At 40.8% G+C, this 17,905-nt stretch overlaps 1 protein-coding gene across 1 annotated transcript in view; it reads left to right on the plus strand.

Annotated features, from left to right (window-relative positions):
* Window positions 1–1,923: 1,923 nt before the first annotated feature.
* The window catches only part of Brd7-9 (Bromodomain containing 7/9), a 126,824-nt gene continuing 110,842 nt past the window's right edge, over window positions 1,924–17,905 (plus strand). Inside the window, exon 1 of the mRNA XM_067145504.2 lies at window positions 1,924–2,249. Within this exon, the coding sequence (XP_067001605.2) occupies window positions 2,195–2,249 (55 nt within the window). The 5' untranslated portion in view covers window positions 1,924–2,194. The remainder of the gene's footprint in view (window positions 2,250–17,905) is intronic.

Below are 17,905 nucleotides of genomic sequence, written 5' to 3' on the forward strand. Positions count from 1 at the left end.
GTAGACGGAATCGGGGACGGGGACGATGAAGATGAAGTGGATGGAAAGACCGAGGTATGTGAAGACACTGGAGTGGGTCGGATGAGATTAAGATACCCAGACTTATCGAAACCAGGCGTTGGAATGGGACGGGGCTCTGTCATAACCACCTGAGTAAATTTACGTTTCCTCGGGGTTTCCACAGGTGAAGTGGAACTAGTAGAAGGAAGAGGTGGAAAAAGATGGGTATTATTGGACATGTCAAATTGGGTCGAGGGGATTCTAGCAGACGCCTCGGAAAAGGATAGATTTTCTGTACACATAAGCTTTTTAAGGGCAGTTTGCTGTTGATGAGTAGGGCAGTTTGAGGAGCCAGTATAATGTTCCTGATGACAGTGAACACAGCGGCGAATATTTTCCTGACACTCTGATGTAAGGTGATGTAACGCGCAATGTCCACATCGGGGTGACTTAGCCTGACAGTTTTTAATCGTGTGTCCATATCGCTGACATTTTGAACAGATAATCGGGGAAAATATGAAAGGGTAAACCTCTAAATGCACTTGAAACAAAGAGACATATTGAGGAAGAGTCTGAGAGCGAAAAACAATCTTAACTGTTCCAGTAGGAACGTAGTTCACTCCACTGGGCTCCACAACCTTACGGTTAAGCCGCTTGACCGATTTGACCCGAACATCAGATTTGAGGTATTTAAGAATGTCAGCATCAGAAACATTCTTTTCCACACCGCGTATAAGTCCAACACGAAAGATATTGGAACTGGGAATATATGCTTTCAAGGAGTGAGTTGCAAGTATTGAATGACGTAGAAAGGAATTAGCGTGGATCGCGGAACTAAATTCCACCAATAATCTATTGCGTCCTTTGGGCGTTATACCTTTCACAAAAATATCATTATCGTAAAACAAGCGCCCAAGCGCCATGGGATGTAGCCCACCAATATTTTTCGACTTAGTTGATTCAACAAATACAATAAATGGGCCAAAATGAGCCTGTGGATAAACCTCCAACTCTTCAGGAGGTGGGGGAGGTGGAGGAGGCGGCTGAGCGGCATTAGACTGTTGAGGCTGTAAAGGCTGCTGTAATGAATTCGTATTTGAAGTGAGATTAATCAAATCGGTTTGCATCGGCACAATTTCTTCACGACCAACATTGGCATTAGATGAGGGATCCGGTGCCTCATCTCCTCCACTATCAGTATCCATCACCAAGGCGTACACAGACACACACTCGCCAAACGGTCACACACTACTTGTCACCGCAGGCAAACACCAGACTGCAACCAAAGAACGATCCGCACCGTACGAGAGACACGAACGTACCTCTGACTGTCCAAAGGCAAGGTCTGCAAGAGTTTAAAGGGAAAGGGTTTACACACACAATTGTAGAACCCCAACCAGGGAAGTGATGTCATACTACACCTCTCGTTGATTGGTGAATACTGCGCTAGTTAATGCCATTCTATCACACAGGCCGATTTTCATGGGTGAGGTAACAGATTATCGGACAATGGAGCGCAGCGTAGATGTAGTTGGCGGTGGTCATAATTACTAAAATCTTAGCGCACTGGTTAGCATTTTGATCTTCTTCAATTGATGCGTCGTCAATCGCTCACCGGAATTATGACAGAAGTTGAAAGGGTTGTCATACATGGCATAAGGGCAAGTTCAACAACCAACTTATTCGATATTTAAAATATTTGTCTTCAAAAATACCCTACTTTATTCAGACAATACGATTTTATATAAGGACGTACTGAGCAGATTTCGGAAAAATTCCAATATTACTTCAAGAGACAATATTTACTATAGAAAATATGCGGTATTTGGATGATAGGGAGTGGTGACATTGCTTATTTGCCAGTGGTACAAACTGTTGAAACGCCTAGTTTTCCATTTGGTCTGTTTCGATATCGATTGACACCAGAGCTAAAATTACACTGATCTGATTGTGATGGCAGTTACGTTGATGTTGATAAACATTGTGAGCAAACGATTTCGTGTCCTTACTAGCGCAGTCTTGTGTATTTTGTGATACTGAAGACTTATTTTCACTATGAGAGATTTATGTGAATCGAGAGTTTTATCTGCCGCTGTTATGCTATATTACTCTGTCTGAATTACATTCTTATATATAGTTTATCTCCTCCGCAACTGTGAACTTCTGTTAATCGGTGAACATTACTTCGATTGAAATGGGTTCAAAGAAGCATAAAAAACATAAATCTGAAAAACGAGACCGTTATGAAGGTAAGCTTTGACTGAATTAGGCTAATTTATGGTAATGGGAGGTTAACTGCTTACATGTATTGACATCTCGCCCATCTTACAATAATTCTGGTTGTTTCCAATATAAGAAGTTATGCTGGATAATGGTAACATTGAGATATCGAGATTTGTAATTTTTGAGTGACTCTGCCGGTTGGTATGCACTTCCCCTCGTATTTCTCTTTTCTCCTTTCTTAGCCGTATGCATATTTATTGCTATCACCGTCAGTGATAGTTTATTCACATTATTTAGATATTTTCCTCTTTTGTTAAACCTAGTTACAAAAGTTCTCACCACATAGGTTCTTTAACCAAGCCTGCTGTGTTTTAGAATAACAAGATACGATGTGTTACCTGTTTTGCTTATGAACGGTTTTTTTGTCTGGTTCCTTCGGTTCAGTAGGCGCTGGGTTCGATTCCCGGCCGGAACAGAGATTTTTAACCTTAATGGTTATTTCCTCTGGCTTGGTGACTGGGTGTTTGTACTGTCCCCAACATTCCTGCAGCTCACATATTACACGCAACACTATCCTCTACTACAAAAAGATGCATTTCTGATACACAGCAGATACCTCCCACCCTCGGTGGAGGGTCTGCCTTACAAGGGCTGTACTAGGCAAGCTGAACGTGTCCTCAGACACTCCCGGCATAAAAAGCCATAAATGGCAGCTCTTTTGATTTTGGCCCAGGCCAGCTGGATGGCATTGAGTTCACACATGTAAGGAGGCAGACGTAGAACCATGTGTCCAAGTAATCTCAGTAATTCATGGAACCGATATATTTTGATAATTTTTTAACTCCATGATCAGTTCAAAAAACTCTGAAGTTTCTTCATTCCATAATAAAACATCACTTTGTTTTCTTTTAGCCATTTCACCCATTATTTCTAATGGCATACTGAGAGGGTACTTTGTTTTCTTCAGTACTTTGATAAGGAACATTGTCAATTATTATTGTAACAATTCTAGAGGAAGGAGTTTCTCACTCACCCACTTAAAAAAATTTACCCCATTCATTTGACCATGGTAATTTCCTGCAGCCTTTCCTACACTAAACATCAGCTTTGCGCCATCAATAAACTACTCTTAGAACCAGCATGGATGAGCATCGGAATGTTAGAAGAGCTCCTGTTGTGGCTGCTTGAATACTCCTCACTGTCAACATTTTAAACGTGTTTTTTTTAACGTCACACTGACACAGGCGGGTTTTATGGCGCCAAAACAGATAGGAAGGGACTAGGACTGGGAAGGAAGTGATCTTGGCCTTAATTAAGGTACAGCTGCAGGATTTGTTGAGTGTGAAAATGGGAAACCATGGAAAATCATCTTCAGGGCTACCAAAAGTGAGGTTTGAACCCATTATCTCCTGAATGTAAGCTAACAGTAACTTACGTTACACAAACTGTATCTAGCTAACTCACTCGGTCCCCTAAGATTCATCAGTATAAATGATGTTCCTTGTTGTGTACAAAATGTCATTGGTACAACACGAACAGTCTTTATTCAATAAACACTCCTACTGAACAATAGATACAACTTCGATTTCTGTAACTTCACAGGTTGAACATAAGATGATTTCTCGGAATAGGCTTACTTCCGTTGGATAACATCTACACTATGTACAGAATCTGTATTGCCAGTACACATTTGTGTATCAAGAGTTTGTCAGACAAGACAGTGGATTATGCCTATTTACACTATGGACAAGATTCTGAGTTGCCAGGAAACAAACTAAAGAACAAAAGTCTGTTTTGTAGTTTAGAGCACAGAGTTCTGGAGTATAGTATTCTGTGAGAATACAGCTGTCAACATTGATTCTAGATGTGTGAAAGCAGCCTGTTTGTCCGTGCCCCTACATGTCTGATATTCGGTGTAGTAAACCACTGGATGGCGATTTGCCTTCTCCTGCTGGCTCTCCTCCTTATATACTCATTGAGGTGTGACATCAGCGCTGCTGTCTGTTCGCTGCATTTTAGATAGTTACTTTACCAATAAAAATTGTTTAGGCGCCAATCAGTATTCGAACCGGCACCATCCTCAAGGTCCCCGAATTCTTAACTCGTACTCCACCTCGGGACGGCGCAAGTAATACGGAAAGATGACCTCACATGACATGTTAGTGGACATGAAACAAAATTAAGGAAAGAATTACACGAGATCCTTGTACTTACCGTCACAATAATCGTTCACAGTGAGCTTTGACTCTCTTTGTTTCTGATTTTCATTCACCTCCAAATCAATACAGCACTGCACTGTATAAAACAAGGGGAAACAGGGAGGGGAATCATGCTGCACTCAACGGAAACAACTGAAATCAGGTGCAGAACAACAGTGAAACACAAACAACCACGCTCTGTTACCACTCAAACCGGCACCGTCCTCTAGGTCCCCGAAACAACCCTTCTCACCTTAGATGCATAGTGAGGCCTCCAGGTGAGAAGTTTGGTAGTGTGTCCACCCCAAAAGGAAGTTAAAGCGAACACAATAGAGAGGCCAAAAATAGTTAAGCAAAAAACAACAACACACAAGAAACCACCAAACAAGAGGAAAAAACACACTTACCTTAGAAGGTGGAAGGAAGCAGAAAAAGGCCGAGGTCAGAAATTGAATAAGAAACAGTGACAATGCTTCATTGATTTAGTGAAATGAATATCCATGATTTGTAACAGAAATGACTTTAATTCACTTAAGAAAATATGTTGCAATAAATTAAAAGAGAAAATTAAAATTCAGCTTGAAATTAAAAATTTTTGAAGGGTATTATTAAAACCTTCTGGTTAACTCTAGGAAACTATGGAGTCATTATACAAGTCAAAGATTATTATTATTATTATTATTATTATTATTATTATTATTATTATTATTATTATTATTATTATTATAGTTAATTCGCTGGGGCCATCAAGGACCACGTTAAGTCTTGTTGCATTTGACACTGAACTTGGCCTTCTTTAGAGCCCAAATTTCCCTCATTCTTTGAGAGTGGGCCTGCTTACGCTCCTCTGTCCAAGGGGCACCATGTCTTCTCTTCGGTTGCTCGTCTCAGTTTAGCCTGTTCGTCAATATTTTCTTGCGGAAGGGATCTCTGTTAAGGGCCTCTTCAGCTGAGATATGTAGCATTTGCAGGTCTTCTTTGGTGTTTCTAAACCAGGAAATTGTGGTTTTGGGGTTTGAATCAAAAAAGTGAAAGATTTCTTTAGTTAACTTTCTTCCGTCCATTCTTTTCAGATGACCGTAAAATCGTGCCTGTCTTTTTCTGATTGTGTCGGTAATTTTCTCTATTTTGCTGTAGACTTCCTTGTTGGATCTCTTTTGATGGATTCCATTTCTGTACTTTGATCCCAAGATTCCTCTCACAATTTTGCATTCTCTTTTCTCCAGTTCTTCAAGAAGTCCTTTGTTGGCATTTAGAGACAGGGTTTCGGCTGCATATAGAACTACTGGCTTCAGAACTGTTTCATAGTGACGTATCTTGGTGTTTTGGGAAAGGCATTTTTTGTTGTAGATTGTGCGGGATGTTTCGTAGGCTATTTCCATTTTGCGTACTCGCTCCTGAAGTGCTTCTTTGTCCAGTCCATTTTTCATGATGATCTCGCCCAGGTTTTTGAATTTGTCTACTCGGGTGATGTCCCCGTATTTTTTATAGAGTTTTGGTGGAGCCTCTTTGATGTTAGTCTTTACTTCTGTTTCTCAAACGATATCTGCAAACTAGTTTCTTCGGCAATTTCCTTTAAAATTTCAACTTGAGCTCTAGCAGTCTCTATATCGTTTGAGAGAACAGCAATACATCGGCAAATGCTAAGCAGTCTGTTGCAATCCCCTTGGATTTGGTACCTATTCTCAATGGACTGTAGTTGGTTTCCTGTAATCTCACCCGCCAGGTTCTGATGATCTTTTCAAGAACACAGTTGAAGAGTATCGGGGACAGCCCATCACCTTGTCGGACTCCTGTTTTGATGTCAAAGGAATGCGAGAGACATCCGTGGAACTTCACCTTGGATTTTGTATTGGTCAGGGTGGCTCTAATTAATGCCAGCAGTTTCAAATCAACTCCAAATTCATTTAAGATGTTTAGCAGGACTTCCCGGTCACTGGAGTCGTACGCATTCTTAAAGTCCACAAAGACAGACACATACTGCTTGGACCTTAGTGCACAATATCTGATGATCGTTTTGAGATTTTGGATTTGTTCAGCTGTTGACCGACCTTTCCTGAACCCTCCTTGGTATTTTTTTTTTTTTTTTTGCTAGGGGCTTTACGTCGCGCCGACACAGATAGGTCTTATGGCGATGATGGGATAGGAAAGGCCTAGGAGTTGGAAGGAAGCAGCCGTGGCCTTAATTAAGGTACAGCCCCAGCATTTTCCTGGTGTGAAAATGGGAAACAATGCTGGGGCTGTACCTTAATTAAGGCCACGGCCGCTTCCTTCCAACTCCTAGGCCTTTCCTATCCCATCATCGCCATAAGACCTATCTGTGTCGGTGCGACGTAAAGCTCCTAGCAAGGTAGAGAAAATGGGAAACCATGGAAAACCATTTTCAGGGCTGCCGATAGTGCGATTTGAACCTACTATCTCCCGGATGCAAGCTCACAGCCGCGCGCCTCTACGCGCACGGCCAACTCGCCCGGTCCTTGGTATTCACCTATTTGATGTTCGACTTGTGCTTCCAAACGCTCCAGGATGGCAAGTGATAGAATTTTGTAAGTCACGGGTAGCAAAGATATTCCTCTGTAGTTGTTGATGTTCTTCATGCTGCCTTTCTTGTGAAATGGATGGATCAAAGCTATTTTCCAATCTTTGGGTAGGGTCTCCTTGTTCCAAATTTCTTCTATATGCTTTTGCAAGATATCAAGTGATTCCTCTGGGGCATATTTCCTTAGTTCTGCTACTACTGAGTCTTCCCCTGGCGCTTTGTTATTTTTGAGACGGGCAATGTGGCGCTTGATTTCATCTCTGTCGGGTGGTCTGGAATCTGGGTACCTGAGTAAGGGTTCCTTGGTCTCAATGGGGCTTTGCGGTTTAGAGCAATTAAGTAAATTCTTGAAGTAATCTGCCAGAATGCTGCAGTTTTCTTCATTTGACGTCGCCAGTGTGCCGTACTTTCGCTCAAGGCATAGAGATGGTGGTTTATAGCCAGTGAGTTTGCGTTTGAAGGCTCTGTAGTACTCTCTGCTTTCATTCTTCCTAAAGTTTTGTTCTATCTTTTCAATGAGAGATTTTTCGTATTTACGTTTCTCAGTTCTGAACACCCCAGCTGCTTGGGCACGTTGGGTTTTGTAGGTTTCCCAATCATTTTCTGATTTCGTAGAGTAGTACTGTTTCCACGCATTGAGTCTTTCTTGGAGGACTGATTCGCAGGTACCATTCCACCAGGCATGCTTTTTGCTTCTCTTGATTTCTGCAACGTCTTTGGCGGCCTCAACAAGGAGACTTTTGGTGTTGTTAAAGTCACAGTCATTTGGTCTAGCCTTCTCCTGGAACTCCTCGACCCTTTGCCGAAGTTTATCATTGTCGAAGTGTGTGATCTGTTTGTTTGTCTTCCTTGTGTTTGCGGGAATTGGTTTAAATTTGATAAGAGACATATAATGATCTGAGGCCACACTGCTGCCTTTCTTTACCTTGACATTCATAATCTCAGGGCTGTTTCTCCTGGAGATTGCAACATGATCAATTTGGAACTCTCCGAGAGCTTGGACGGGAGAACGCAAAGTCATTTGCTTTCTGGGTAGATGGCGAAAGTGGGTCGACATAACCTGCAGGTTGTGATTTTCGCAAATGGACACCAGTCTTTTGCCGTTGGGATTGGTTCTTTTGTGAGCAGGGTAATTTCCTATAACTTTCTTGTACTTCTGTTCACGACCTAGTTGGGCATTGAAGTCACCCAAAAGAAGCTTGACATGGTGTTTGGGGATTTTGTTTAATTTTTCATCCAGTAGGTCCCAGAAATTATCAACTTCGCCTGGATCAGGCTTGTTCTTATCGTTTGTAGGAGCATGTGCGTTAACTAGGGCGTAGGTTTTGTTCGCGCATTTAATTGTGAGTATAGACAATCTGTCATTCACAGGTTCGAAATTTGCAACCGATTTAAGGATCTTGGTTCTAACAGCAAACGCGGTTCCAAGCATCACAGCTCCATTGAGGATTCCTCTTTGCGCTTTGCTCTTGAAAAATCGGTAGCCTTCGGATTCAAAGTCTCTTCATCTGGGTACCTTGTTTCCTGTAGGGCCATTATGGATATCTGATTTTCGTGAAGAGCTTTGGTGAGGGTTTTCAGCTTGCCAGTTTGGGTAAGAGAATTTATATTGAAAGTTGCTAGAAAGGTTTTAGATTTTGGCCTGAGTTTTTGACTCTTCAGGGTACACCGACACTCTCCGACTCGTCTCTTGCATGATGTCGAGTCTCCCCCAGAATCCGAACGGGACTCGTGCACCGTGGCGTTCACGACGAGGGATTTATCCGAAGATTTACCCCCTGGGGTATGTTTCTCGACATGTTGTGCCATCATGCTTTTTGACTTGACTTTGCTTTGGACGGGTACCCATCCTTTTACAACTAGGGTTGTTAGCCCTAGAGGTTGCCTCAAGATGTTTTCTGGCTTCTGGTCATTTACCAGTCTTCGCCGTAACCCTGGCAAGGGACCAGTTTTTTTTTCATGGTGGTATTATATTTCCCTACTACCCTCTGACTCTGCTGGTGGCAGAGCCAGCGAGCTTCCCCAATTCCAATGGGACGCGCCCGATGGAGGTAACCAGTAAATCCCCACACGGGATTATTATTATTATTATTATTATTATTATTATTATTATTATTATTATTATTATTATTATTATTATTATTATTATTACGGATAAATATCATCTTTGAAAAACCAGTCCGATATTATTTCTTGGAATTTTTCACAGTTCTTTTGAAAGTAGAATTCCCATGAGTAGATAAATAATGAAACTTACGGTTTGTGATCCATGCACAATGAAGCAACGCTGAGGCTACGTACCGTTACCGTACACAAGCAGGTCAAAAGGAGGAGAAAAATGTAAATTAAGTGCTCGTCGCACAAATGTAGAAGTTATCAAGGTCACTACCAGGTTTTAAGGGCATCAAATGCTCACAGAGACCTGGTTTTATCCCGGGTCAAAGCCACTGACCTGAAGCATACCGCCGCTCCAATGCACACGTCTTACTCTCATGGCGATTCAACTCAAACTGGTAGCGTCCCAAGCCAAACAGCGTGGCTTCCCCTCGCTGCTGCTCGCACGCATGCGGAATCACTCAGGCAGTCTCGAAAGTTCAAAGCGTAGTCACCAGAGCGTAGTACTTCATAGAGCGACTAGATATGATAAACAAATTTGAACAAGAATGGCAAGATATAACACATTAAATGTGATGCGATAATGGTCATTCTCAAAAGTTCATTGATACAAATTTATAATGGTGCAGATACCAGTCCAAAAGGTTTTCTGAGGGGTTCGGTACACTAAATACTGTCACAGTATGATCCTGTTACTGGTGTTTACAGGTGGTTGAGATTCTTTGAACTGATACATTGTTGTCATTTGCAGCCTGCAGGTTATTCTCTTTTACCAAGTATGTGAATTTTCCCTGTTTATCTTCCTTATCACACCAGTTTACAATGTTCCTCATCACTTCTCTAGCTTTACTTTGAGTTGTCTTGCCCTTCTTGCTAACAGAGTCTACACAACAGTTACACAGAAATAAAAAGAGAAATATAGGACAACAGTTACACGTAACAACAGATAAATGGCAAAAGCCGAGGAAGAAATGAATGTAGAGATGGTTGGATTGCAACTGATGACGCCAAGAGCTGCTATGTCTTCATTCCACCAAGATTTTTTTCCATCGTACAACAGTTATTCCTAGGCATTCCCTTGTTGTTTCTGTTCCGGGGTATTCTGTGGTACGCAGAGGTGAAAGAAGGTGCTGGTGAGAATGGGTCTATCTATGATAGTCAAAGATTGATTTAAAACTTTAAAATAAAGGCTATATTGTTTTTCAGATATTAAATTTTAACAAATAACAAGATTTCAGGTACAGAGGTAGTTTTGTACAAAATAGAAGAGCAGAAAAACCAAGAATTGGCAAATTACGATTTGAGCTTCAAGCTCTTAATTTACAAAGGTCCCAACATGACTAATGTTGCACTTAGTTAGATAGGCAAGGAGACGAATCTCCCAATTTATTTCACAGGAAATTCTAAATCACAATTTTCAAAAGCACTTTGCTCCAAAGATTACAAGTTACAGCCTTCCAAAGGCACCCAGTTTACTTTACAAGAAAGAGCCTATATGCTGTACCAATACTACCAAGGAGACTTGCTCCCAAACCCTTACAGCCTACTTAAGGCAACTTTAACTTTTATATTAGCACAATATCTTTACAATTTCTGGCTTCTCTAGGCACGAACTACATTTTACAAGATTATATTAATTGTCTTTTAAGTTTACACATGGGTATCAAGTACTCATTCTACTGGGCCTTCGTGGAAAGTAACAGGTTCAATTACCGGTACTGCCCAAAAATCAAAATGTATGGAGGCGAACACTTGCACTCCTTGAAATCAAATTTTAAAATTCTACTGGGGCTTGTGGCCCGATGATGCAGAGGCTATTCCCAAACTACTGAAGTGACTAGATGGACACGTTAATTTACAAGTGAACAAAAGTTACAGAATCGTAGTCACCTCAAGATTAATTGAAGGGGAATTCGAGAGGGTAACGCACTGTCTGTCCCCGGTTTTTAGTTAAGTAGACTACTTACTTGAACTTTTACATGAGAAGGAAGAAAGTTTACATAATAGGAAATTGACTGTTACATAGTTAAAGATAGGAACCTTCCCCTCGAATCAGCTTGCAGAGTTAACTACAGAGATAGAAAATGATGGCCATTACCTTAGCTGATGTTCTGCCTGCCAATGGGTGAGACCCCACCTCGTCTCTTAGCACACACACTTAATAACACAACAATCAGTAAGACAGCTCAAAAAAGCAACAGCTTTTATACCCGAGAGGAAGGTTCAGGTAGCCTTTGGACTAAAACCAGACACACCCTCTCATTTTTATTGGATAGTCGAAAAGTTTCAAGAAGCCTATGATAGGCAGAAAAATAAATACACATAATTTTCTGTTGGTTGAGATCCCAAGTTGGTGGGATAAGTAAGAAGTGTTGCAAAACTTGAAGTATCAAAAACATTTCCTGGTCGTCCATGGGAATCGGACAGATGCAGGAAGTAGATTTCGGCTGTGGGAAGAATGAAGTAAGTACAGTACCTTATTTCATTTGTGACATAAATCACACATTTCATATCACACAATTCAAACATACTAGGTATGCCAAGTCAAGAACACGTTCATTTAATTACACTTTGAAATAGTACTTTTCATTTCAAGTATGCATTGCAGCAGGTTCATATATTTTCATTCATGTCCTTCCATGTGCACGTATCTTCACTACACCGAATATTTATAATAATAATAATAATAATAATAATAAATGTTTTCCTGCATTTCAGTGCAGATGAAACTCCATGGGAACCCACCAATTGCTCCGTCATTTGCAGTGAACGTTTTTTTTTGGAGCAAAGCCAAGTAATATTGAAAATCATCCATCATATATACCATCTGTGTTTCATGAGAGCTATAAGAAGAAACCGAAAAGAGAATTTGATGTATCCCGGTTTGAAAGAGCGAGTAAACGAATGAAATGCTCAAATATGCATATGTCTTCTAATCAGGAAACTCATGAATTTATTGTGAAAAATGAGTGTGAAAAACTACATAAGTCGCTGCAAGCAGCATTTGAAGTTGAAGCAATGACTAACTAATTCACTTGTGTTTTAGTGGGAATGATGTAGGCACATAGTGCAACTCACGCACAGTACCTCCAAGTATTTCGGAGAAGGTGAATAAAAGTTGTGGTACCAACACCCTCTGGACATATGCAGAGGATTTCATTGGTACCAGAGCATAAAAAGTGAGGCACAGTTGAAGGATTTAACAAGTGTTTCATTTAAAACTGTTACCGTGTTTTAGCGGTAGGTAGAGGTGAAAGAAGGTGCGGGCGTGAACGGGTCTCAAACTACGGAATCAGAGTTAATGTAAAATTTAACAAGGTTATATTTTCTTTTTAAAATGAAGAAATAACAAACATGGCAGGTACAGAGTAGCAAGTCAAAAGGGTAGTTACGATATTTACAGAATTTGGGCTCAGCGCCCTTGCTTCACCATTCGTGGGCAATCAGCCCAACCTTACTTCAAAATAAGTTTTACCAGAGGGGCAGAAAACCCCATTCATGTTCAGGAACATTAGCTCCAAATTACACTGTAAAGCCTCCACGAGGCATACAACACTCAATTTTCAAAAAAAAGAGCCACTCGCTCTCAACTCTAAGCCTCTCAAAGGCCACACCAAACTCCACCTTCAAGTTGTCCTCACTGGACATAGACACAGGGGTAAAATACCCAACCTACTGAGGTCTATTAAATGAAAAAGGGGTAATTACATGACCTCCAAAATAACAATTTGAGAGGAGGCGATCTGCACTCCTAATACACTTTGTTTTTAAAACCTAATTTGGCTCTAGGCCACTGATGCAAGGGCTAATCCCATACTACGGAGGTGACTTTAGAAAAGAAACAAATTTACATAATGTTAAGGAAGAATAGGTTGAGAAAATAAGGTCACCTCAAAACAATATGAGTGGGAGCTCGAGAGGGTTAAGTACTCTCTATCCCAATACGTAGTTTAAAAGATAGAATAGATACCAGTTTCTTTACATTTTTAAGGAAGGTTACATAATGGAAAAACTTCGGACCCGCCCCGAGAGTTAAACTGCTGAGCAAGCAAGAAAAGAAGTAATTAATCGGCCATTACCTGGTTGTTGACCGCTGCCAGAGAAAGAGGCGCTACCCGCCCCCTGCTATGTACTTTACACACTGAAAGATGGAACAGAAGTGGCCCGGAGACCCTAAAATCAGCAGTTTATATCCTCTCGCGGAAGGTTCGAGGCGTAAGGGGAATGAAAACACCCTCCCACAAACTCTTTATTGGGTAGGATACAGCAACATATTCAAGTTGGGGGAAGATACCTCGGATTGGTCAGAAATTAATAAAAGAAATTCGGGATTGGTTAAGTACAAAACAAGGGGAAAGAGAGGGGTATACAGGCAACTTAAACAATAACAGAAAGAAATTTAACAAGAAACAAACTTTCGAAATGAAAATTTCTCCAAAAAAAATAGTTCTTTCACTCCGCACTAGGGTGCACTATTGTTGATCTTCAGTAATGTCCTCTAGACGAGAAAGTTCACACTTCTTACTACAAGCAAAACAAAAATACGTCGAAAATGACACAGTTCAAAATCTCTAAAATTTCCAGGTAGTGACATCTTCTGAGAAACTTGAAAATTAATACCGTCAATAAAGTTCAGACTTCCTCCAGCAGAGGAGTTTCAACAGGCGCAACTTTTAAATTAGCGGCGTGGAGGTGTACCGCCCGGTACAAAAACATTCATTTTTTTTTTAACTTTCTTTCTTTGTTTTTAAAGTGTCTATAAATATAAGTAATAATGATGTTTGTTTACTCTTTTTAATGAAAATGGAATTGGGCATAACCTTTACTGCTTTCGCAGTCTTATTTGATGTACATCAGACTACTGCTGCGCAGAATAGTCAAGAAACGCACTTCTAATTTTATTTTCTAGCCTAGCAAACTATCCGTGCAAAACACTTTGCCTCACGCTTTTAAAACATTTTATCCTGATGCACGAGTTATAATAGATTGCACAGAAGTGAAATCAGAAACACCAGCAAGAATAGATGAGGGATGTTACATGTATTTTTCGTACGAGTCATGTTATACGTTTAAATTGTTATTATCTGTGGCCCCAAATGGAACTATTGTTTCTGTTTCCCCTTGTTATTTTGGAAGAACTAGTGATACTTTTATTGTTAACAATTCAGTCTTATATGGATTCTTATAAGGATTCCCAGATATTAAAACACAGTCATCTCATTCCTTACTTGTTATGCCGCCTTTCCTTCACAATGGGAGATTTACAGAAGATGATGTGTTACAAACTCAGTGTGTAGCAAGTGTGCGAATTCATGTTGACAGATGCATACAGAGGGTGAACATTTTCAATACATACATACATACATTATCATTATAGACTGTTATGCCTTTCAGTGTTCAGTCTGCAAGCCTCTGTGAATTTACTAAACGTCGCCACATTCCTCGATTTGCAACTAGTGTTGTGGCCTCATTTAGTTCTATACCTCTTATCTTTAAATCGTTAGAAACCGAGTCTAACCATCGTCGTCTTGGCCTACCTCTACTTCTCTTACCCTCCATAGCAGAGTCCATTATTCTCCTAGGTAACCTATCCTCCTCCATTCGCCTCACATGACCCCACCACCGAAGCCGGTTTATGCGTACAGCTTCATCCATAAAGTTAATTCCTAAATTAGCCTTTATCTCCTCATTCTGAGTACCCTCCTGCCATTGTTCAGACCTGTTTGTACCAGCAATCATTCTTGCTACTTTCATGTCTGTTACTTCTAACTTATGAATAAGATATCCTGAATCCACCCAGCTTTCGCTCCCGTAAAGCAAAGTTGGTCTGAAAATAGACCGATGTAAAGATAGTTTCGTCTGGGAGCTGACTTCCTTCTTACAGAATACTGTTGATCGCAGCTGCGAGCTCACTGCATTAGCTTTACGACACCTTGATTCAATCTCGCTTACTATATTACCATCCTGGGAGAACACACAACCTAAATACTTGAAATTATCGACATGTTCTAGCTTTGTATCACCAATCTGACATTCAATTCTGTTGAATTTCTTACCTACTGACATCAATTTAGTCTTTGAGAGGCTAATTTTCATACGATACTCATTGCACCTATTTTCAAGTTCCACGATATTAGACTGTAGGCTTTCGGCACAATCTGCCATTAACACCAAGTCGTCAGCATAGGCCAGACTGCTTACTACATTTCCACCTAACTGAATCCCTCCCTGCCATTTTATACCTTTCAGCAGATGATCCATATAAACTACAAACAGCAAAGGTGAAAGATTACACCCTTGTCCAACCCCTGTAAGTACCCTGAACCAAGAACTCATTCTACCATCAATTCTCACTGAAGCCCAATTGTCAACATAAATGCCTTTGATTGCTTTTAATAATCTGCCTTTAATTCCATAGTCCCCCAGTATGGCGAACATCTTTTCCCTCGGTACCCTGTCATATGCTTTCTCTAGATCTACAAAACATAAACACAACTGCCTATTCCTCTCGTAGCATTTTTCAATTACCTGGCGCATACTGAAAATGTGATCCTGACAGCCTCTCTGTGGTCTGAAACCACACTGGTTTTCATCCAGCTTCCTCTCAACAACTGATCGCACCCTCCCTTCGAAGATGCCAGTGAATACTTTGCCTGGTATACTAATCAATGAGATACCTCGATAGTTGTTGCAATCCTTCCTGTTCCCTTGCTTATAGATAGGTGCAATTACTGCTTTTGTCCAATCTGAAGGTACCTTACCAACACTCCATGCTAATTTTACTACTCTATGAAGCCATTTCATCCCTGCCTTCCCACTATACTTCACCATTTCAGGTCTAATTTCATCTATTCCTGCTGCCTTATGACAATGGAGTTTATTTACCATCTTTTCCACTTCCTCAAGCATAATTTCACCAACATTTTCCTCCTTCCCATGAGCTTGGCTGTTCACAACACCACCAGGATGATTTCCTTTTACGTTGAGAAGATGTTCAAAATATTCCCTCCACCTCTTCAGTGATTCCCTGGGATCTATTATGAGTTCACCTGAATTACTCAAAACACTGTTCATTTCCTTTTTCCCTCCCTTCCTAAGATTCTTTATTACTGTCCAGAAAGGTTTCCCTGCTGCTTGACCTAGCCTTTCCAGGTTGTTACCAAAATCTTCCCACGACTTCTTTTTGGATTCAACAACTATTTGTTTCGCTCTGTTTCTTTCATCTACATACAACTCCCTGTCTGCCTCGGCCCTTGTTTGGAGCCATTTCTGATAAGCCTTCTTTTTACGTTTACAAGCTGCTCTCACTTCCTCATTCCACCAAGATGTTCGCCTTTTCCCATCTTTACACACAGTTGTTCCTAGGCATTCCCTTGCTGTTTCTACTACCGCATCCCTATATGCCACCCATTCTCTTTCTATATCCTGAACCTGCTTACCGTCTACTTTTCGAAACTTCTCACTAATCATATCCATGTACTTCCGTCTAATTTCCTTGTCCTGGAGATTTTCTACCCTTATTCATTTGCAGACAGATTTCACTTTCTCTACCCTAGGCCTAGAGATACTTAGTTCACTACAGATCAGATAGTGGTCTGTATCATCGAAAAATCCCCGGAAAACTCGTACATTCCTAACAGATTTCCTGAATTCGAAGTCTGTTAAGATATAGTCTATTATGGATCTGGTACCCCTAGCCTCCCATGTGTAGCGGTGAATAGCCTTATGCTTGAAGAATGTATTCGTAACAGCAAAACCCATACTAGCACAGAAATCCAGCAAATGCTTCCCATTCCCATTAGCTTCCATATCTTCCCCACATTTACCAATCACCCTTTCGTATCCTTCAGTTCTATTCCCAAGTCTCGCATTGAAATCGCCCATTAGCACTATTCTATCCTTGCTGTTGACCCTGACCACGATGTCACTCAATGCTTCATAAAACTTGTCAACTTCATCCTCATCTGCACCCTCACATGGTGAATACACGGACACAATTCTAGTCCTAATTCCTCCAACTGACAAATCTACCCACATCATTCGCTCGTTTACATGCCTAACATGTTCCGTGCAATGGTATTCCTGATAAAGAGCCCTACCCCAGACTCTGCCCTTCCCTTTCTAACACCCGTCAAGTACACTTTATAATCTCCTATCTCTTCCTCGTTATCTCCCCTTACCCGAATATCACTTACCCCTAGCACATCCAGATGCATCCTCTTTGCTGACTCAGCCAGTTCTACTTTCTTCCATAAGCCCCATTAATATTGATAGCTCCCCATCGAATTCCATTTCATTTGCCAAGTTGTTTCCAAGGAGTCCCTCACCTGTCAAATGGGAGTGGGACTCCGTTACTCCCATAGGTCCGAGGCTTGCTTAGAGTGTTCTGAGCTCGGTCGATTCATGAAGCAGGATGCTACCCTACTTGCACATAGTCTAAGTGAGGATCTCTCCTCTAACGGGTTATGGACCAAAATCTTGAAAATCTTGAAAAATATTCCTAAAGATCTGTTTCCATATATCAGCGACATTGTTTGCGTAGCTTGTGTGCTAGCAGATTTCTTGCCACCAATAATAAAGAACGTAGAACTGTAACACATAGCCACTGTCAACTAGTTTCTGTACTTTATTCACTGTTGACTTGCGACTATTTTGGAAATGTATGTACTCAAACCCATATTGTATTACAACTTCCATAGCACTACTTCATATCTTGATGACAAGATGCAACGATATTTTTTGCCATAACTATGACGCAAGTCTTCACGTCAGCGAAACGCACTCTCACCGTATTAATTCTCGGAACTCCACGAGAGCGCTCTGTTACTAG

Source organism: Anabrus simplex, chromosome 4, assembly GCF_040414725.1.
Source record: "Anabrus simplex isolate iqAnaSimp1 chromosome 4, ASM4041472v1, whole genome shotgun sequence".
Taxonomy (NCBI): Eukaryota; Metazoa; Arthropoda; class Insecta; order Orthoptera; family Tettigoniidae; genus Anabrus; species Anabrus simplex.